This window comes from Ovis canadensis, chromosome 15, assembly GCF_042477335.2.
Source record: "Ovis canadensis isolate MfBH-ARS-UI-01 breed Bighorn chromosome 15, ARS-UI_OviCan_v2, whole genome shotgun sequence".
NCBI classification, from domain to species: domain Eukaryota; kingdom Metazoa; phylum Chordata; class Mammalia; order Artiodactyla; family Bovidae; genus Ovis; species Ovis canadensis.
Window position 1 is genome coordinate 61401515 of NC_091259.1, and position 22802 is coordinate 61424316.

At 50.8% G+C, this 22802-nt stretch overlaps 1 protein-coding gene across 34 annotated transcripts in view; it reads left to right on the forward strand.

The window, feature by feature from the left end:
- SLCO2B1 (solute carrier organic anion transporter family member 2B1) overlaps positions 1–22802 on the forward strand; it is a 51312-nt gene that overhangs the window by 20910 nt on the left and 7600 nt on the right. For 22 of the 34 annotated variants that reach the window (XM_069553120.1, XM_069553121.1, XM_069553103.1 and 19 more), the window contains 5 exons: positions 216–314; positions 2992–3182; positions 14071–14173; positions 18288–18645; positions 20855–21020. In XM_069553120.1, the coding sequence (XP_069409221.1) occupies positions 216–314; positions 2992–3182; positions 14071–14173; positions 18288–18645; positions 20855–21020 (917 nt within the window). The remainder of the gene's footprint in view (positions 1–215; positions 315–2991; positions 3183–14070; positions 14174–18287; positions 18646–20854; positions 21021–22802) is intronic. The other 12 variants (XM_069553129.1, XM_069553113.1, XM_069553114.1 and 9 more) reach the window with 1 other exon arrangement.

Below are 22802 nucleotides of genomic sequence, written 5' to 3' on the forward strand. Positions count from 1 at the left end.
CTTTGGGCTCTGAGGGAGGGCCAGGCTCCGGTCGGGCTAAGTATGAATCCCTGACCTCTGCCCTCTGTGGCCACTAGAGGCCCAGAGGAGCCCTGGAGAGCGTCCCAGGCCTGAGTCGGGGAGATGGGCTGCTCCTGCCCAGTGGAGGCTGAGCAGGCGCTGACCTATGGAAGGACGCTGGGCCAGAGGGCACTAACGCAGGCTTCCTATCGCAGGCGTGCTGTTCGCAGTAACCATGGTGGGGCCAGGCGTGGCCTACGGGCTGGGCAGCCTCATGTTGCGCCTTTACGTGGACATTGATCGAATGCCAGAAGGTGAGCTTCAGAGCACGCAGTTGTCCCCAGGGGCACACAGACACAGTTGATCAACTGCTGGTCTCATAGAGGACGCTGAACCAGAGGACCCAGCAACCCCACTGACCTGGGACATGCCTCTTAACCTCTCTGAGCCTCAGCTTCCCCATCTTTGAGATACTCTCTGCCCTGTCCACCTCCCAAAGCTGCAATCAGAATGCAGTGAGAATGTGGAGATAAGCCAGAAGTTGCCATCAGATGGAGAGTTGCAATTGTTGCTACTGTTGTTATGAGCCTTCACTTAGTTCCACCCTGACTTCCCCCGACCCCAGGCCCTCAGCCCTTTGCTCAGATACACTACAGGACAGACAGGGCCATGTATTCTCTTGGTCTCTGGGGTGCTCCCACCTTTATGGGGGACAGACTTCAGGACCCAGAGAAGACACTGACATGATGGAGAGAATTTTGGAGCAGGACTCAGTAACTTGGGCTATTTCAGAGGGGAAATTCAGGGTGACCTCTAAGCACTCTTCAAGTTCTGACCACCTCAAAGCTTGGCCATCTATGCTGAGGGCACCATTTGGGGAAAAGGGGTCTCTGATCCAGGTGGTGGTCAGGGTGGGCCAAGGTGTAGAACTGAAGTTGGTTCAAAGACAGTCAGGAAGGGGGAGTGTTGGGGGTCTCAGAGCTCTGGCGTTCTGTGGGGAGTGGGAGGGGATTGTTTCTAGAACAGGTCACTGTGGCGTCCCAGCTGCCTGCTGGTCACACCAAGCAGCTCCAAGCCCCCAGCTCTGCCTGCCGCATCCTGCTGCTCAGATGTCCCATCCCTCACTTGGAGATTTTCCAGCAACCCTGGAAGCCTCAGGGGGCACATGCACAAGAATATGGACAGGCAGATTCTGCTTCTCGTTATCCAGCTTTTGCCCAAGAGTGCCTCTAGTCAGGATAGGTCTGGGCAGCTCTGAACAGGAGTCACTAGGGGTGGCCCTGCCCCAACCCCCTTCCTTCTAGAAATCTGGGCCCAGGAGCCCAGCATGGTCTCTGGTTGTAATTCCATTCTCCGTTGATGAAACAGTCCTAAAAGTCAGGGCTCAGTTTCCCAGACACACCCCAGTTCAGGAGAAGGGAGTATGTTTCTGGCTCTCTTGACATCATCCTGGTGGTGCTGACACCTTCAGAGGCAGACATGGCATTCCTGTGGACTGTGAACCAAGGCGCTGTCTCTCTACTCCGTCTTTCTCTCTGGGGGATTTCACTGGTTGGGTGGGTCACATCCACTGCAAGCCCAGACCAGCATGTGAGAAGCGGAAGATCTGAGATGGGTGTGCGTGAATTCCCACCAGCCTGGAACAGAAGATGGGGGAACAATAAGCGGAGGAGGAAACTGCACAAAGCCAACCCCACCCCCGCTTTTCCAGATGCTTTTGCTGAGCGCTGACTGTGTCCTCTGGGCCCGCTTCCAGAGGCGCTCAGGACAAAGAATCTGGGAGCCAGCCCCACTCAGGGGGTTGATGTCGACATGCATCCGTACTGTTAGAAAGTGTTTACAGGTGCTGTGGCAGTTGAAGGAGGTACCTAACTCAGCCTTGGGGTCAAGAGGTCTGATGGCAGAGATGGGCACTCCAGTAGGGAGGCGCATCTGGGACTGTTGTTGTTTACTCGTTAGGTTGTGCCCAATTCTTTTTCAATCCCATGGATTGTTGCCCACCAGGCTCGCCTGTCCATGGGATTTCCCAGGCAAGAATACTGGAGTTGGTTGCCATTTCCTTCTCCAAGGGAATCTTCCTGACCCAGGGATCGAGCCTGCATCTCCTGTGCCTCCTGCATTGGCAGGCAGATTCTTCACCCCTGAGCCACCAGGGAAGCCCATATCTGAGTTAATCTTGTCCTGATTATACCTAGATGGGGCTCAAAATCACCTAGGGAACTTGTTAAAGTTATAGATTCCTTGGCCACCTTTCCACCCCATCCGGTGGCAGTTCTAAGTTGATCTTGGAAAAGGCTGAGTAGTTTTGATACACACCCCTTGTGATTTTAACCATCATGCAGGTCTGAGAACCCCAAGAATCATTCTAGCCATCAGTTTAATAACAATCACAAAAGTAACAGTAAGTAAAGAGCAAACGCTGTCGACATTCTATGTGCCAACACTATTCTAAGTGGTCTACACGTATTAGTTTCTATGATTCTCACATCAGCCTTATGATGTAGGTACTACTAGCATCTACGCTTTACAGGGGAAGAAACCAAGGCACAAAGAGGTTAAGTAACTTGCCCAAGGTCACGCCATTTCCAAAGTCCATGACCTTAACCACGACACACACTGCCATAAAGCTGAGAAAGTCAAGGCCCAGGAAGGATCAGGGACGTGCCCAAGGTCACACAAGACACACCTGGCAGAGCCACAGCTGATACCCAGATCTCCCGACCCCGGCCCAGGTCACGTCCTACCTCAGAGGCTGGTCCGAGAGTGGTGGCCAAGAAGCTACAGCCCATTCTGTAGATTAGTAGATTGTGAAATGCTACAGCAGTGCTGAGAACTGGAAGGAGGTGGAGAGCTTACAGGAGGGTCTAGGAAGACTTCTCTGAGGAGAGGGGTATTCCACTGGACTTTGAAGCCTGTGTGGAAGCGTGGCAAGGACAGGGAGGGCCATTCTAGGTGGGAAACAGCCTCTCTTCCTAACACCCTCTCTTCCAGGTGGCATCAACCTGACCTCAAAGGACCCCCGATGGGTGGGTGCCTGGTGGCTGGGCTTCCTCATCTCGGCTGGCGCAGTGGCCCTGGCCGCCATCCCCTACTTCTTCTTCCCCAAGGAGATGCCCAAGGAGAAGCAAGAGCTTCGCTTCCGGCGAAAGGGCTTGGAAGTTTCAGACCTACCTGTCAGCAAGGTAAGCCCCCTCCCTGCTCCACCCTAACCGAAGCTCCAGCCCCCACACGCTTGTCCTCCAGTATAACCTTCAACTCCATTCTCCTGGGCACAGCACGCCACAGCTTCCAAAGCCATCTCCATGCTGTTGCATTCCCCAGCATTCCTGCATGGTGCATCTCCCCAGCCCCTTCCGCAGCTGAGGGGATCGAGGGCCAGAGCCACAAGTGACCCACCCAAGGAGATCTGGGTATCAGCTGTGGCTCTGCCAGGTGTGTCTTGTGTGACCTTGGGCACGTCCCTGACCCTTCCTGGGCCTTGACTTTCTCAACTTTATGGCAGTGTGTGTCATGGTTAAGTACCGCTGGGAGCAGAACCCAAAGCCTGTCTGAGCCCATGCCCTTCGCTCTAACCACTACCCTACTGCCTCTGCTTGTCGCTGAACGTGCTTAGTAGATTGTGAAATGCTACAGCAGTGCTGAGAACTGGAAGGAGGTGGAGAGCTTACAGGAGGGTCTAGGAAGACTTCTCTGAGGAGAGGGGTAGTCCACTGGACTTTGAAGCCTGTGTGGAAGCGTGGCAAGGACGGGGAGGGCCATTCTAGGTGGGAAACAGCCTGGACAAAGGACTTGGCTGTAGAAATGACCAGGGCCTTTTCAGGGACAGTGAGGGGACAAACAGTTATTGAGTGCCTCACTGGGGACCAGGCATCAGGCTGGACCCCGGGGCTCAGCATGTGAGCCCCACCCTTAAAACAGGCATAGCCTAGTGAGGACAGAGGCTCTTGGATAAGTAACAACTGGCTGGGTGCTGCAAGGGGATTCGCTGAACCATTCTGCTCAGCTCCTGGGGCAGGTTGTCTCTCCTCAGAGGACCATCCTAAGACCCAGAAGGTGCAGGGATGTGCTCAAGGTCACATGTGACAGGAGAAGGCAGGACTGTGTGAGGCCACTGGACAGGAGAGAGGATTCTGGCCTAGGGTTCTCTACGTTTCCCAGGGGCCCACAAAAACACGAGGCCCGAGAAATAATACATTGGCTCTAAAATACAAAAGAAAAATGACAAAATGGAAGAGTCTTATAAAAGCTCAATTATACGTCATTAGAGTCAGCTTCATTCATTTTTCGTTAATGCTCATACACATTTCATTATATTCACCACTTATTATATTCTGAAAATTTGTGCGTTAGATTTTCTCTTTTCCCAAGTCTGGGTGTATAAAGACAAATACTATTTCACCTTTACACCTCACCTCCCACGCCCCCCACACAAACACATAAACAATACTTCAGTGACCAGATGTGTGGGGCTGTTCCCACACTGATCAATTCTCTGCAACATCCACTGGGTGTCCTACAACCTAACTCCATCCTGCCTCTGTCTACAGTATCAGATGTCACAGGGTAAGGCTCACTTCCACAAGACTGCCCCTGTTGCAGACAAGTAGGAGGCCCCCAAGTCACCTTCAACTTCTGTCTGACTTGGCTACAAGTCAGAGTTTCCCACAATGCCCTCCTTGGATTTGGTTATTTGCTGGAACTGCTAACAGAGCTCAGAGAAACACTTGTTTACCAGTTTATTACATAATAAAGTGAAAAAGTGAAGTCCCTCAATTGTGTCCAACCCTTTGCGACCCCATGGACTGTAGCCTACCAGGCTCCTCCATCCATGGGATTTTCCAGGCAAGAGTACTGGAGTAGGTTGCCATTTCCTTCTCCAGGGGATCTTCCTGACCCAGGGATTGAACCCAGGTCTCCCGCATTGCAAGCAGATGCTTTACCCTCTGAGCCACCAGGGAAGGTCTCCATTACATAATAAAGGATATGATAAATGATACAGATAAACAGCCGGATAAAGAGATGCCTAGGGTGAGGTCTAGGAGGGTGCTGAGCACAGGAGCGCTGTCCCTGTGGAGTTTGGGTGCTTCGCCTACCTGGCACGTGGCTGTGTTCACCAACCTGGAAACTCCCTGAACCCTATACTATTGGGATTTTTATAGAGGCTTCATCATGTCGGCGTGATTGATTATTAAGTCTATTTTTAGCTTCTCTCCCTTCTCTGCAGAATTAGGTTGCAGTGGTGGGCTGAAAGTTCCAAGCTTCCAATCATGGCTTGGTCTTTCTGGTGACCAGCCCTAACCTGGAGCCCAGTGAAGTCACCTCATTAAAACAAACGATGTTCTTATCACCAGGAAATGCCAAGGGATTTAGGGGCTTGGTGTCAGATGCTCTTACCACTCAGGAAATTACAAAGCTCTTAGGAGCTCTGGGTCAGGAACCAGGATCAAAGGCTGAATATTAGAACAAAAGATTTTCTTAGCACCCTTGTTTACAGGAGTTTTAGGATCTCTGTGCCAGAATTTTGAGAAACCACAAACAATCATAAATTAAGGAAGTTAGTTGTTGCTAAGTAATTCTAATTTCAAAGGGACAATTTATAAAAAATCCTGTCAAATATTTTGCAGCAAGAATAATTCAATTTAATGTTGCAGGTTGGTGCATTTGAATACATTTGCCATAATGTGAGATAGTGTCTCCTTCTTAGAACAAGAAAGTCTCGGCTTAAGACGAAGGGCTGAAAATGCCTCTGCTGGAAAAGCTGAGATTCAACCCCCAAATCAGTCTGATACGGCACCCACACCACTCTGTTGCCCACCCCCTGCTGAAGCAAAGGGTGTATACATGGGGCTGGGGGACTAAAGAAAATTGATGTCAGGATAGCCAACAGGGGCCAGAACAGTTAAAGCCTTGCCTGCCAGCTTCAAGAGCAGCGGATAGCCCTGGAGGAAGTCCTGCGGCTTTATCACCAGGTGCTAGCACAGAAAGGATTGGAAGGCAAGGGAAGATGTGCAGAGAGCAGCTGGGGACAGGAAGACTGATGTGACAGCTATGGCGTCGGTCCAGGCAGGAACTGGTGCATTTGCAGTAAGGCAGGGTGTGGGGATGAGTTCAAAGCACCACGCAGGAGGGGAAACACACAGACCTGTATCCTGCTCTGCTATGGGTCAGTCATCCCAGAGACAGCGAAGGGCTGATGCTGGCTCAGAGGCAGGGGGAGGCAGGCGTTGGAGAGAGATCAGTTTCAGGGAAAGGAAGAAGACAGCTTGGAACCACAGATGGTCCTTCCCGCTTCTGCCTAGCTCAGGCCAAAATATGAATGAGATGAAATTCCTGGAACTTGCAGAAGAGTTCTTAGAAGCAGGGATGATCACAGAAGAAGGGAAGAGACTGGTTACCAGTTATGGGTAATCTCCAAGTTGGGTACTAAATCTGAACACAGAAGTGCTACTTGGGCCATGGGGTGGAATAGGTGGAAGAAACAAGGGTGAGACTAGGCTAGGCTGGGCTCAGTCATATGTCCTTGTTCGGTCATGTGACCTTGAGCAAGTCACTTCCCCATTCTGTTCTATTGTGTAAGACACTGGGTTTAGATTCCTGAAGCAATGTCTTGTGTGCCTTGGATTCTGAGAACACACGATTTCTTGAGTCAAAGCTGCTGTGATGCAGAGATCCTCATTTTGAGAGCTGTGTCTCTGTGATGCCTTGAAACCCTGGCTCCTAGGCTGTGAACCTGTCTGACTGTCTAGATTCATTCGTCAGCACATGGGGGATGGGGAGTGGGGAGGGAAGGAGGTGAGAGGTTCTGAAAAAAGAACCGAAGGCCGAGAACATGATGATCTGCTTCCAGCAGCTCTCAGGTAATAAATATTGAAGTGGGAGGAACTGTTCCCCCCCCTGCTGAGGCTGCCTCGGCTTGCAGTTGCGTGGGCTTGCCCAGTGTGCTCAGGCCACTGATGAGGTGGATGGACCAGGAGGAAGGGCCCAATTAGGTGAAAGTCCAAGTGTTTCGACATGGTCGTGTATCTTTTGCAGAGAGTAGAAACAGGCACGAGAAAATGAAGGGTCAAGGGGGAGGCTATTTCTGAAGCCCCTTCAAGCACTCCCTCACAGGGGTTCTCTAAATACCTTTCTAGAAGTAAGTGCAGCTTTTACTGGTGTCCAGGAGATGGTGGTATGTAATAGAAAGGATTGTATGACCCAGAGGTCTCTGGCCTCAGTCTGTCTGTCCACGCAATAGGCAGAAGACTGAACAAAGTTTGCTAGCTCTGGGAGGTTTGATAGTAACATGACCACTTTCACAGGGGGACAGTGGGGTGCATCCCACAGCCCCTGCCCCAGGGAGCTCTCAGGTCATGAAAGAAGGCCAAGTGCAGAGAGATGGAACATGACTGAAACACAGCTGAGGTTTGAATGACAGAGTTCTCTGCCAGGGGGCAGGGGATTAACAGTCTCCACAGAGAAAACTATGAGGTGGGGGGTGGGGGAGGCCATGGCAGTACAGAAACGTCAGGAGCTCAGCTTCCCTCCCTTTGACTCTGCCCATGTGTCTGTGACCTCGAGCTCGGGTGGCTACGCAGACATCTTTCTAGAAGGGAACCAGGGTAGGCCTCACCTCTCTTAGACCTCTGTTTCCCTGTCTTCAATTAGCCAGTTTCTAAGGTCCTGTCAAAGGCTCAGGGCTCCTGGCAGACGGCTCTGCAGGGCCCATGTGGTAAAGAGGTCTCCTAAGTGCACCTAGCAGGTCATCTGGCCCCATATGGGCAGTGGCTATAGGACCCATTCAGCTAGCAGCCCTCTTTGCTCTCCAGGCCCTTTGGCCCTTTGGCCCTTCTGAGCTGCCCTTGGTCCTGGGCCCGGGACTGAAATCAGATCCCCTGGGGACTGCAGGTCCGCACCGACCCTCTGAGCACCACTGGCCTCTGTTATATTTCCCAGGAGCCTCCATGTCTATTATTTTAGGGTATCTCCCAGAGTCTGGGATTCTAATATTATCTGGTTTTAAAGTTCTAAGTTTATGCTAGTTGTAGGTTCTCAAGTATTTGTGTTCCATTACTTTAAGATTCTGTGCCTCAAATGCTATGTGACTCCCAAAATTCACTTTTCCAAGTAGTTATGGTTTTGGCCTAAGACTCTGTGCTCCGTCTTGCAGCGCCTGCTGGGTGCCAGGTGACATGGTCTTCTCTGTGCCCAATGTCTCTCCTTAGCTGGCACTGCCTCCAGATCCCTCCCAGTTGGTTTAGGAGTCCTTCTCCTTCCCAAGTGACCCCACTCTTGTGATCCTCACTCCACCTCATCCAGCTCAACCGTCACTGCATCTTACAGACAGAGGGACTGGGTCAAGATTGTGTCCAGAGCTTGGCCAGCGGCACTTCCTGCTGCACCAGTCTGTAAAAGGGCAGGGCTTGGCCCCAAAGGGCTGAAGAGAGGCTTCTTCTGCCCGTCCTGATACAGATCCAAGCTTCCTCAGTCACTGGGTATGGAAAGTCTTTTGGGGTGATCTGCTCTGTGGCTTTTCAACTGCACCCCATAGGACCCCAAGGCTGCCACCACAGGGAGACTGAGAGAGGGGCTCCCCAGCAGGGCCAGGGACCTTCCTCCCTTATGCTCACACATACACACACACTTTAATCAGACAAGTTCTACTTCACACACTTTAATCAGACAAGTTATACTTTTTGATGTTTTTATACCAGTCTTTTGGGTGAGATATAAATTGAGAAGGGGGTTCTATTGCAAAAACCAGTTTTAAAAACACTGGTGTAGTCCAACACTGCCAAATGATAGAGGAGGAGATTGAGGCTAGAGAAGAGAGCTGACTCCAGCTGATCTGGCCCAGGATGCACCATGTAAGCATTTCCTTGGTGTCTGAGTCTAAGACCTCCCTCTGTGGCAGGGAGGAAGGCCAGCAGCAGCTTTGTCTGCACCATCCCAGCCTGCATGCGAAGTCTAACTCTGTCACTTACTAATCTGAAATCTGTAAAATGGGAATAACCAGACCATCTACATCCGTGTGGCGGGGGTTGTAAAAGGAAATGAGGCGAGGTTGTGAGGTGGGTTGTTCAATACCTAGCCTGCAGTCTCAGTAACCAGGAGTGCTTGTTCTTGGCATGGATCAGGCCAGCTCTTAAAAGGAAAAATGACTTTTTTTCTGATATTCTTCTTAGATGCTTTTCTATATCCTACTTCCACTATATTCCATAAAAGGTTTAAAGGCGACTCACACCAAATACATGTACAGTACTAGTAAGAGAGTAGAAAATAGGCCAACTTGTATTGCCTACTCTGTTCTACGCCCTTTGTATTAATCAGCCCATTTATTTCCTGTAACTTACCTATGAAATAGGTTCAGTTTTTACCCCTGTTTTGCACCCGAGGGTCTGAATTACAGAGAGATAAAATAACCTAGTAGAATTGCTAGTAAAAGGTGGAGCTGGGATTCAGGCTCAGAAAAGCTGTCGCAGGGCCTGTGCTGAGTCACTCAATCAAGACCAAGACACAGAAAGATAGAAATAACAGCAAAAGGTTATCAGAATGAAAGAGAAAGAGAGACGAATTTAGATGCTATTATGGAAACACTCACTTGGTCCTGAGCTTTCTGGTAGCCACAAGGAAAAGAGACACGGTCAATTGCAAAAAACCCATGGATGTAAGAGAGCTGGGAGCACACCACCCTCCTCCCCCACCCCCCGCCCCATAGAATCTCAGATGCCCAGGAACTCTGCTAGAAAACACCATCTCCCTCCTGTGGGAGATAAGTTGAATAGAAAACCCTGGAGGAGCCTCAGTATCCTCCTCTAAAACTTGGTGGTACTGGACTGTACCAGTGTTTTTAAATACTGTTTTTTTTTGCAGTAGAACCCCTTTCTCAATTTATATCTCACTCAAAAGACTGGTATAAAAACATGGAAAAGTAGAATTTGTCTGATTAAAGCATGTGTGTATGTGCGTGTATGTGTGCGTGCATGTGTGTGTGTTTGTGTGTGTGTACAAGTTGAGCAGCCATCCTGTGGCTGCTTCCTATGACCACGTGTGATGGAAGCTGAGGGCTGGCAGAGAGTTCCACATCACCCACTAGGGTCAGCACTGGCTCCATGGGGCTGGGGTCCCAGTCCTGCCCCAGTGCCTTCGAGGAACCCAGCTTCCTCCAAGGAGAGCTCCTGGCCTTTGCAGGCCCTGCAGGCAGTGAGCTCTCCCATGGGCTGGACCACACACAGCTCCCCGACTCCTGCGGGCTGCAGCAGTCAGCACACAGCCCAAGAGGGGAAGTTCAGACCAGATCCCAGACCTGCTGACCTGGGCAAACCACAGCCCAGATGTGTCATTCTCTGAAGCCCACTCTGGAGTCCTCAGAAACAGATGTGGGGAGGGAGAAGGAACTTCTGAATTCCTCAGAGACACGGACTGAAGGTCAGTGTTCCCAGCACCCACAGAAGAAAGCCCAAATCCCTCAGCCTGGCCCTCTGAACTGCCCCACTCTTGCCCTGAGAGGTTCATTTTTCCCCCCCAAAGTTAACAGTGACTGTTTATGCATAAGCTTGACAAGTGAACCCATCTGCTGTTACATTCTTTTCTTGAGAGGAGCAAGGTGTTAGAAAGAAAAGTGAGTTTTAAAGAGTATAAAGAATACTGAGACAATTTCTGATTGGCAAGCATTCTATTAAAATTGTTTCTTTGGAAGTGGGGGAGAATCTCTAATTGGTTTCCAGATATATTTGACAACCTATGGAGGGGAAAAGAGAGTAGTTTGTGAGTATTTCAAAGGAGAAATGGTTGTTCAGTGTTAACCCCGGCAGGTTTTGGGGTCTGGCCATTTCTTGTAACAAGCAGAGGTTGATGGGGTGCTTTTCTGCAGTGGTTCTCTTTCCATGGTCCTGAGAGGCTCTTAGCCCCCGTCAGGGTGGTTCCCCCCACCTCCCACACCCCGCTCTTCCCGCCACCACCCTTCTGCTAGTACTAGGCCTCTGCTTCAAATAACCTCTCCCTTCCTGTGGATCCAATCTCAGACTCACCTCTCCCTGGATGCCCTCCGGACCCCCCCAGCCCCTGAAGGACTGTCCCTCCCGTCCTGTCTCCAAACCCCAGAGGGCAAGATGGTGCTGGGGGTGGTAACGGAGACTGCTCTGCCAATTACTCCCCGATGACACGTGCCCTTTTGGGGGAGGCCCTCTGTTTCCTCTTCTGTGAAGCAGGTGCAGTAACAATCCCTCCATCAGACTGTTGTGGGAATTAAATGACAGGGTGGATGTGAAAGTGTAGTGTAGACCACAGAGGGTTTGCACATGTCGCAGCAGATGACACTGTGGCTTTTACTGTTTACTCGGGGACAAGGAACCCCAGGCAAGGAACTCACAAGATGCTGCGTGTCTGAAGGATGGGCCTGCCCCACCCCCAATAGGAAGATGGGGAAGAAATCAATCTATCCCCACCCTTCTTACTCCCATTCCTGGGGCGGCACCCTCTCCCTCTGGGACCCAGGAGCTTCCCATATGCTCTTCTACAGCTAGGCGAGGCCTGAGAATGGAGTAAGGAGAGTTTCTAATTCTCCTTAAGACAGCATGTCCAAAAGAAATATCAATATGAGTCACAAACATCGTTCTAAATGGTCTAGTTGTTATTTATTTGCTAAGTCATGTCCCACTCTTTGTGGCTCTATGGACTGTCACTTGCCAGGCTCCTATGTCCATGGGATTTCCCAGGCAAGAATACTGGAGTGGGTTGCCTTTTCCTTCTCCAAGGGATCTTCCTGACCCAGAGATCAAACCCTGCGTTGGCAGGTGGATTCTTTACTGCTGAGCCATCTGGGAAGCCCAAATGGCATTCAAACATAAAAGAAATTAATTTTAATAAAATATTTTCTTTAATCTCCTATATTTAAAATATTTCCATTTTACCGTATCATAAGTATAAAAGACTAATTGTGAGATATTTTCCATTCCTTTTCTTCATACTGAGTCTTTGAAATGCAGTGTGTACTTTGCACTCTGGCCCATCTCTGTTTGGACTAGTCACAGTTCTAGCGGTGCGTCAGACAGCACAGCTCTGAGACAGAAATGCATAACAGATCCACAGTGCCTCATCCAGAAAAATAAGACTCAGATTTCAGGCCCCTTCACATCCTCCCACAATGGTGCTTCCTAATTTTGCCAGCCCTGCACCAGATCTCTGATTCACAGGCTTGGTGGATCAGATGTGTGTTTTTAACTCAGGCAGGCTTAAGCTAAATCTTAGTTCTGTCCCGTGCTAGTTGGGTGATGTTGTGCAAGGAAGTACTCACTTCCTCCCAGGACAGCCTTGTCCAAACTGCTTGTCACACTGGGCTTCAGTCTTCTTCCATGGAACTTGTTGCTTCTAATCCTCGTCTCGGACTGCACATAAAAACGTAGTAAAATCAGGACTTACCTGGTGGTACAGTGGATAAGAATCCACCCGCCAATGAAGGGACACGGGTTCGATCCAAGGTCCGGGAAGATTCCACGTGCCACGGAGCAGCTAAGCCTGTGTGCCACAACTACTCAGCCCGTGAGCTGCAACTACTGAAGTTCATGCTTCTAAGCCTGTGCTCTACAACAAGAGAAGCCGCTGCAATGAAAAACCCAGGCACTGCAATGAAGAGTGGCCCCTGTTCTCCACAACTCAAGAAAGCTGGAGCACAACAACGAAGACTCAGTGCAACCAAAAAAATAAATTAAAAAAATTTTTTTTAATATAGTAAAATCAGACTTCACTAGATCACTTATATTTGAGTGACCCAGTAGCAACTTCTCTAAGACTTAGTTACTCATATAAAAATGTGCACAGTGATAGTAGCTGTATGAAAGCATTGTCGTATTGGAGCAGGGCGGGTAGACTACGCAGCACTCTGTGCTGGGTCACTCAGAGCATTGGTTCCCTCCTGCTTTTAGGGTAAACTGACCAAATGCACACAGGCCCTGGAGTCAAGCCATCTGGATTCAGGTTCTAGCCAGACCACTTACTAGTTGTGTGACCAGGCAAATTACTTCATCTCTCTGTGTCCCAGTTTTATTCCCCTGAAAAACAGGGATTATACTGTTCTTAAGAAAGTTGCTGTGGGGTTTCAATGAGTTAACGGACTCATCATTGGAACAGCACTGGGGTGGTAGTAAGTGCTTAATAACCATGAACTGTTATTTATCATTTTATCCTTCCCTCCTTGGTGCAGTCAGAAGACTGTAATTGTATCACCTCTGATCTCTTTTCTGGGATTGAAGACCTTTTTCTCAGGAGTTGCACAGAAGCCATCCTCTCCCACGTGGAAGAGCACACCCCAGGGTAGCTGTGAGGTTCCTTGCAATGTGGTCCAGGGGCTGAGCAATCCCCTCTGACTGTGGTCTGACTCCTCCAAGAGGAGAAGGGGGCTGTTGCCTCTTGCCTCCCCCAGCCCAGACCCCTTCCTGTTGCTGCAGACAGGATGGAACAGGACAGGCCCTGGAGGTACCTGCTCGTGGTGACTCTCCATGTGATGACAGCCGTGAGTGATATAAAACTGAAGGTAGCATGGTGATAACCTTGTATAGAAGCTGGTGATGCTGCTGGTTGTGGTGAAGACAGTGGTAGGGATAACAATGACGGGAGAGACAGCGATGATGACAGTGATTCTGATCATGATGTTGTTGCTGGTGACGTAAAGGGTCAAGTGACCGTGATGATGACAATGATTGTGAGACTGTGAAGGTGGTTGGTGACCTTCCCAGAGACAACAACAATAGTAAGGCCAACCTTGGTTGTTTATTGGTGGTGAAATTGGTGATATGAACGGGGTGATATTTAAGATGATGAGAATAATGATGATGGTGGTTGTGGGAATTTTCATGGTCATGTTGGTTATTATGATGTTAATGATGGTGGTGACAAAGTTCAACCATTGGAATTTCATCCACTTTTCAAAAACCACTTGCTAAGTATCTGCGGGGCCAAGAACAAATGGGACTCTGCTGGCAGTGACAGACCCCTTGTCCTCTCCTCCCCCAGAGCTCCCTTCCCTCGCCCACAGCACTTCTGAGCAGAATGTTGGGCATCTAACTGACTGCCCTCGGCCGTGTGTCTTCCCAGGGTGAGGATTCCTCTTCTGAGCAGAGCCCTGCAGACTCCCCAGAGAAGAAAGACAACCTAGCTCAGATTGCCCCAGACCTGACTGTGATCCAGTTTATCAAAGGTAAGTGAGCTGAGGCCAGAGGTGGGGCCAGAGAGGCAGGTGAATCCAGCCCCCCGTCTGCCTTTCTTGATTCATCTTCCATACCTACAGGCCCCTCATAAGCACCATACATTTTTTGTAAGACTTTGCTCATAGGATCCCTTTTGCCTAGAACATCATTTTTTATCACTATCTATTAAAAGCTTCCTTTTACCTCTAAGTCAAGCCATTCTCTCCTTCCCCCAGCCTGGCTCTCCCTGCTGTCAGCTCTGAACTCTCAGGGCTCCTGAATCAGCTCAGATCTGTGCTGTCCAACCCTTCCACCAAGCAGTGAGCTCCTGAGCGTCTGGCTTGTGATGGCTCATCTGTGACCCTTTTTCTCCTCCCACTATAAAGCCTGCAAATGGGAGGCTCTCAGTAAATTTTTTTTTAAATAAAATTCTTTGGCTGTAGCATTGGTGAAAGGAACTCTGGGCTGAAGTCTAGAAATCTAGACTTTCGTCTTGGGTCCTTGCTCCTCCTCTCTGGGCCTCACTTTCTCCATCTGTACAGTGAGGGGTAAAATCCATTTCACTCTGACCCTGAGACTTTGAGCTAAATTGATCAGTAACCAGGGTCCATGCTGTGGCCCCGTCATCCTATCTAAAGAGTCTGATCCTGCAAACACAGTGCCTGCTGTGCATCGGGATCTTGTAGGGCACAGGATGGCAAGTCAGAAGAAGGGGTGGTTTAGAGGCCCACCCCTGGCACTCCCCAGTGTACAATCTTTTAGAAGTTGCTTTCATCCCCTAACCAGAGTTTCCTCATCTAAAAGACTGGGTCAGTAATCTTTGCTCTGCCTCTCTCAAGGACTGTTAGGAGACTCAAATGGGATGATGAATGAAAGGTCCTTTACATACTATTAAAAAACTATGCTTATATAAGGTACAATTATTTTTTTCAATTATCATTTCTGCCCTGCTGTTATTATTCTGACTATATCTCAGGACAGTAAATTGAGTTGCCTATGGTTTAAGAGGGTGATAACCACAGGGTTTGCTTAAACCACCCCCCAATCCCCAAGGACTTTTGCATTAGGAAGTTAATTAGCAGAGAGTTTCTTAGGGAAAGTTTCCTAGGATTTGATGTTGGGGCACTAGTAATCTAGCCCCTGGTGTCCTCAGATTTGATATTAGGATATCAGCCACTTATCCCCTGGTGTCCTAGGATTTGATGTTAGGGTACCAGTAGCCTGGTTGTCCTCTATTACTAGGGAAAGAAAGGCCTGGAACCTATGAGGCTGGACCTAGAGGCAGGGGCTTAGACTCCCTAACCTGAGGTCACCCCCAGCTGCTGGAAGGCCCCAGTGCCCTGCTCCATGGAAGAGCTTATTAATCACTGCTTTGGCTTTAGCCCAGAAGAAAGCTGGGGCCAGTCGCAGAAATTGGATCCTAGAGTGGGTGTCCTGGGCCAGATTATCTCTGATGGTTTCAAGCTCCTACATGATCCTAGGAGAGACCAAGACAGGGCTGGCACAGGCCAGCTTCTCGGCTTCCTGCTGAGCTCCAGGGAGGCCAGTCTAATCCTAAGGTTTGGCCTTGACAACCTGGGACTGGGAGAGGGAGCAGCAGAGAGAAGAAGCAACACAGTCCTTCAGCTTCTGGAATCCTTAATTCTTAGAAGAAGATAGTCTCTGAGCTAATCTGATGGGGGAGACATAGTCCCTGAGCTGGGAGAGGCACTGTTTGGTGGGGAGACATAAGTCCCTGTCTGATAGAGGATCCCTAGTCCCTGAATGGGGGGAGAACTTGCCTTGGCTAATGGAGGAGACCTGGCTTCTGTGCTGGAGGAGATAAGGGAGACAGTCTCTAAGCGGTGAGAGGCCCTGGCTTGTCCAAGGGGAGGAGACATTGTGATGAGCCAAGGGAAGCACCTGTCTAGCTAAAGTCTCTGAGCTAGAGACAGCCTTGGAATTCCCCTTCAGGTATCCCTTATCTAAGCTATAGGCATAGCCCTGCCCTCCAGGAATTTTCCATCTGCCCTAGGGACAATTGAAGATGATGAAGGGGTTTAGAGAATAGGAACTGAGCTGCACTGTAGTGATCAGCCCAGGAGAATGGGGTAGAAGCAGGGATGGAAGCAGGGATGGAGCCCTCCCTCTGAAGTCAGGCAGCCAGAGGCCTAGGAATGTAGGCTGGGGTGGGGGTTGGGGCACAGAAGGGGAAATGACCTGACACCAGGAGTCAGGAAACCCCCAGCAACTCCTGGCCTGAATCAGACCTTCCTAGATGAACTTGGGCCAGTCCCCGCCCCGCTCCTGGCCCTACCCGTACCATGAGGTCACCTGTATGGCTTGGACCAAGCCCAGGCTACTCCTGGTCAGAGCAGTTCAAGGAGGGAGGAAAGTGGAGCAGCTGGCTGGGGTGAAGGCCCGGTGTCACGCCTTCCCCACCCCAAGTGCCGGCTGGATGTGCCGCGTGTGTGGCCAGGGACTCGGACAGGAGGAGGCCTGGGACACGAAGGAAGGGGAATTCCACAGCCCCAGCTCTCCCCGCTACACCCTGCCTAGACTCTGTTTTGATTCTCTGGTGCCCAAGGAGAAGTGTTCTTGGCCAGGCCAGGGTGCTAGGGAACCAGCTGGCTTGACTCTCCCCAAGCTCTGAGGACAAACAGAAACTTCCCATGACAGGGACGCTGGCCCTGCTGCTGCAGGAACAGAAGGGACCCCCCAGACTCAGCCCAGAGGAGCCCATGTCCATCTCTCCCCCCAGCCCAGCCTGGCAAGTAGTTTGCTCCTCTGATGCCTCTTTTCTTTTTTGATAAATACTATTTATTGTTTTAGATATAATCCTATAGAATGACCTGTTGGTATGAATCAGGATTTTTTTTCCCTTTTTTTGGCCACTATGCGGCATGCAGGATCTTAGTTCCCTGACCAGGGATTAAATACATGCCCCCTGCAATGGAAACATGATGTCTTAACCACTGAACCTCCAGGGAAGTCCCCGATACCTAAATGCCTCTTCTTAGAAAGGCCTTTTCTCCTGTCTCCTTCATGCCTTATGTCTCTAACTTCATCTTGCCTTCTGAGGGCGAAACATGTATTTCTCATCTGTTGTCAGTGGAAAGAGGTCACACAAAGCCTTCTTGGGCATCACCTTGGGTGGCCCTTCTGATGAAGGCCCCGAAGCCCAGACCACGGGACGACTCAATGTGTCAGCTTGCAGCGAGGAGACCTGTACATAGGCATTGGTTTAGGAGGTGGCAGGAGAGGGGAGAGCCATCCCTTCTATTCTTGTCTACGGGCTTTTGCCCTGGCTTCTCCCCTGTAGGACTGCCCCACTCCAAATCCTCCCCTTCTTCAGGCCCTGCCTCTGTCCTACCTCCAGGAAGCTGCCTAGCACCAGGCCTACTCAGTTTAAACCTTCTCTGAAGATTTTAGTTTCCACCCTAACATTTTGCTGTTTGATCACCTTGAGTCTGTATGTGCATTCACTCATTTTCTCATTCATTCCGTAAATATTTATTGAGTGGTTACTATACCCTGGGCTCTGGAGATTCAGCAATTGACATAATAGATAAAAATCCCTGCTCTGGTGATGCTTACATTCTGATTGGGTGACAGTAAAATGGCTAAATGAGTGAAATGTGTAGTATGTTAGGTAAAGTGCTATGGAGAAACATAAACTAAGAATGGGGAAATCAAGGCAGTGGGTGCTGTCCCATGTTGGAGACACAGAAGGGAAGACAGAGGCCTGGGTTACCTTGGAAAGAGCTATTGCAGGACAGGTTGGAAAGGACTGAGTGGGGGGAATGAGATGGATAATGGAACAGAAGAAATGAGATGGGATGAGCTGAATGAGAATCAAACAGGATAATATAGAAGCAAACTACATGGAATTGCATCTTGAGTAGAATTGAGTTGGAAAGAAATGTAGTTGATTAAAATGCAGTCTAACTCAATGGAATGAAATGCAACCGAACTTCCAAGATGAAACAGAAGTAAATGGAATGTCATGGGATGAAACTCAATGCAATAGAATTAAATGGAATGAGACAGGATGGAAGACACAGAACAAGCTGAACAGGGCAGGATGGGACGGAAACGTGTGGCACGGCCAGCCCACCCTGACCGTCCCCCCACTCACCCCAACAGTCTTCCCCAGGGTGCTGCTGAGGACCCTGCGCCACCCCATCTTTCTGCTGGTGGTCCTGTCCCAGGTGTGCATGTCGTCCATGGTGGCGGGCATGGCCACCTTCCTGCCCAAGTTTCTGGAACGCCAGTTCTCCATCACAGCATCCTACGCCAACCTGCTCATAGGCTGCCTCACCATCCCGCTGGCCATCGTGGGCATCGTGGTGGGGGGCATTCTGGTCAAGCGCCTCCGCCTGGGCCCCCTGCACTGTGGCACCCTTTGCCTGCTTGGGGCGCTGTGCTGCCTGATCCTCAGCACGCCCCTCTTCTTCATGGGCTGCTCTTCCCATCAGGTTGCAGGCATCAGCCACCAGCCTGGGTGAGTATGTTTCAGAGCCGGTGAGCATAAGCTGGAGGAGGGTGCCAGGGGCATAGGAGGGGTGGCCCAGAAAAGGCCAGGTCAGTGGAGTAGCCCCCACCTCACATCTCCCCACCTCTCCCCACTTAGCTCGCTGTGAGCAGTGGGACTTCTCCCTCGAAGGCTCAGTGAAGGTGTCAGTTACCAACCAGGGAGGGGTGGAACTTGTGTGCAGGACAGCTCAGGTCTGGGAGGGGCTGGAGACTGAGGCAGGGCAAGGCCACTTGTGTGGATGGCACGTGTAAGAAGGCCCTTCTCAGGAACGCTGCCCAGGGGACATATGCCCTGGGAGGGAGTTGGACTGGAGACCTTGGAGAGTCTTGGTCCTTAGAGGCTGGGAGCTAAAATCCTGTTGTCCTGTGACCCTAAAGTACCAGTCTTTTTCCCCAGATGTGAGGGGCAGGACCTCTACCCTCCAGGAGGAAAGCCTCTCTCCCTTCCCCTTCTGCCCCCTAAACCCTCATAGACACAGACTCTTTCCCCTAGGGAACCATCTTGGAGAGGATGTTGGAAGTTCCATTGATGCTTCTTCTCCAGAATGATTGCATTTTTCCTGGGAAGCCACTCCAGGCTCAGGCTGGCACAACACCCAGCTAACATCCCCCAACGTGCTCTGTTCACTCCTCTCCCTTGGCATCTCCTCCCTCCATCCACGTGCCAACTTTCCACACCAGGGGCTCCTTCTGTGTAACTGTTGGGGAGGCTCAGTCCAGATATACTCAGCTCTTGCCCACCCTGTCCCAGGTCCCACCTCGTTGACCTCTCCCCTCTTTCCTTGTCTCTTCTCTTCTCGAAAGTCTGCAGAGGTTCCTTCTGGGCATGAAGGAGGGGCTTCAAGCAGGCCTTCAGGAAGCCTCTGGTCAGAGGAGGGAGCCAGGGCCTTTTAATCATTTTTAGACTAAAAAGTAAATGAATATTTTACTACAGTTTTTTTTTTTTAAAGCAAATGGGGAAAAGTCAGCCTACCTCACACGCCCCATTTGTCTCTTCTTCTGACGTCTCTCACCTTGACCCGACATTTCATCTCACCCAGATTCTCATCTATATTCTTGCCATTTACTCACTGAGCTTTGGGTTCTAATTCATTGAAGAAGCTTTTGGGGACCAACTTAACAAATTGAGAATATCTCATACTCCATCATGGGCTTCCCTTGTGGCTCAGCTGGTAAAGAATCAGCCTGCAATGCAGGAGCCGTGGGTTAGGAACATCCCCTGGAGAAGGGAAAGTCTATCCACTCTAGTATTCTGGCCTGGAGAATTCCTTGGACTGTATCGTCCATGGGATCACAAAAAGTCAGACACGACTGAGTGACTTTCACTTTCACTTTCATACTCCATCATAACTAATGGTATCTGCAGCTGCCAAGAACTGAGGGTCTTCCATGCGCTCAGACGCTCCCATATTCCATCTCACTGAACCCTGGTGGGGTCTCTAGGAGAGGTCCTACCATTATCCCCATTTCACAGATGAGGATAGCAAGGCCCCTCCCTTCTGATCTCCTGTCCCCGTGTGCCGAGCCTGGCCAGACTAGAGCAGGGGATCTCCTGAGACTTGGGAACAGACCCTCAAAGGGAGTCAGATGGGACTGATACATGCCCTGGGCAGTGAACAGGGGAGTGACAGTGAGAGGGAGGTCGTGAGACTGCAGGATGGCAATAGGGAGAGGGAATCCGCAGAGGTGGCAGAGAAACTGAGGCCAGAGAGAGGCAGGAACAGGTCGGAGACCTCACAGCTTACTCAGGTACCCTGACGGACCCCACACGTATAGTTCTAACTATCAGAAAAGGAAGCAATCCAGCTCATCGAGATAAAGGTACTTTTCATCTGAGACTAAATTCTGGGAAGAATTTATCATATGTCCCCTAAAAAGAGGGTCACTGAAGAACAGAGATGGTCACAGAAGCAGCTCAAAGACTTGTAGGATCTGGGGGCTGGAAGGGGTCTCGGACCCTTTGGCCCATACCCTGCTTCCCACTTCTCCCATCGGAGGCCTCTTGCAGTTTCCTTGGCGAGGGGCTCACCACTGCGTGTCATGGAACAGCTCTGATGGTAAAAAACTCTGCAGAGCTGAGATCTGACCGTGGCTCTCAGGGGAGGTTGCAGGGGCAAGGTAGCCCTGGCCTGAGGGAGGGAGAACAGACCAACCATGCCGGCCTTCTCTCCCACCAGCGCCCAGCCTGGCCTGGAGCTATTTCCAGGCTGCATGGAGTCCTGTTCCTGCCCCTCAGACGACTTTAACCCTGTCTGCGACTCCAGCACTCGTGTGGAGTACATCACGCCTTGCCACGCAGGCTGCACAAGCCGGGTAGTCCAGGAGGTGCCAGACAAAAGCCAGGTGGGTCAGGCCTCCGGCTGCCCCTCTGCCTCTCATGGACTCTGCTCTCTCTGTCTCTGTGTGCCTGTCACACCCTCCACCTCTGAATGTCCTCATTCTCTGGCTCTTCTTTCTGTTTATCACCTGTCTTCTCCTTCTGTTGGCAGATACAGAATGTTATTCTTTCAATAAGACTTCATTGCCAGTCTTGGGCCAGGGCCCCAAGTGCAGACGTGAATCCGATCTGGTCCCAGCTGTCCAGGCAGGGGAGGTGCAGAAGGAGGTAACCCAGGAATTCCAGGGGTTGTGACAGACAGAGTGGCCCCACAAGGACAATCAATGATGGAAGGAGATGGAGCCCACCTGGGAGGGTCCCAGAAGGCTTCACGGGACATGGCATTTGTGCTGGATCTTCAAGGGTGAGCAGGCAAGCTAGGGAAGGGCTTTCCCGGCAGGGAGGGCCCGGCACATGGCATGCAGGCACACATCCACACACTTGCACATACAACTGGGGCAGAAGCCTGAGAGTTCATGGAGGGAAAGCAAGGCCCAGACAAGGAAGGGCCTCGAATAAGGAAGGGCCATGAGTAGAGACTTTATCTGGAGAGCTGTGGGGAGACTTGGATGGGTTTTGAGCTGGGGAGGTCAGACCTATGTTTGATCACATTTGAGGCCATAGTATGGAGGAAGGTGAGTAGAATGCAGACCAGGAGGCAGGGAGGTGAGGGGGAGGCTGGAGCAGTGAGCCCATTCAGTTAGTCAATCACTTAGCCAACAAACCTTTGTGGAGCCCCACCTTTGTGCCAGGTCCTGTGCCCGGGGCTAAGGACAGACCCAGAGCCAAGAGGCCCTGCTCTCAAGGAGCTCCCAGGGGTGGGGTGTTGGGGAGAGAAGGGGAGGAGTGGACAGCATAACTAACTGCAGTGCATTCTATGGGAGCCTTAGAAAGACCACCAGGACCAGCTGGCTCCTCCCCTTCTCTCTCCTCATTGCCCCTGAAGGGCAAATGGGGACGATACTCACCTTCCTCAGGTCCCCAGGCTGGAATATAGTGTGTGTGTGTGTGTGTGTGTGTGTGTGTGTGTGTGTGTGTGTGTGGTTGGGTGGGTAGTGTCAGGCTGGTTGTTATGACAATACCTCCCTCTCTCCAGAGCCCCACCCACATCATGCAGAACCCCTGCCTTTGTGTCCTGCTGGGCAGCAGCCTCTAAGCCCAAGACCCCTTTGGGGAGGGACCTGGGCCGCACAGGCTGGCATGGAGGGAAGCACCTGGTTGATGGTGCTTCAGAAGCCAGCCAGGCGCCTCCCGAGCTATGTATACTGTTTGCATTTGGAATAATCGCAATCAAAGCCTTTTCAAGTGTCCTAGCACTCACTGTCCTGACCTTGTTTGATCTCCGCGAGACTCTTCCTAGAGGTCTCCAGCCCTGAGGGCTGGGGCAGGATCCTCCACGAGACTGTGAACTCCTGCAGATATGGGGCTATGAGCATGGAGGCCAGGCTATCTGGTTCAGACCCCTGTTCTGCTTCCAGCTGGCTCTGTTACCTTCAGCAAATGGTTTAATCTGTGCCTCAGTTTCCTGCTCTGCAAAGTGGGGGTGAGAGTATTGAGTGCCTGCTAAACACCAGGCACTGCAGAATTCTTCATCTAGATACATTTATTAAGTGAAGAGCCACATGACACGATCCATGAAAAGCACTCAGCCTGAGAAATTTTAAGGATGCAGTGATACACACTTCTGTTATGCCCATTATACAGATGGGAAATGGAGGCCCAGGAAAGGACAAGGCATTGCCCAAGGT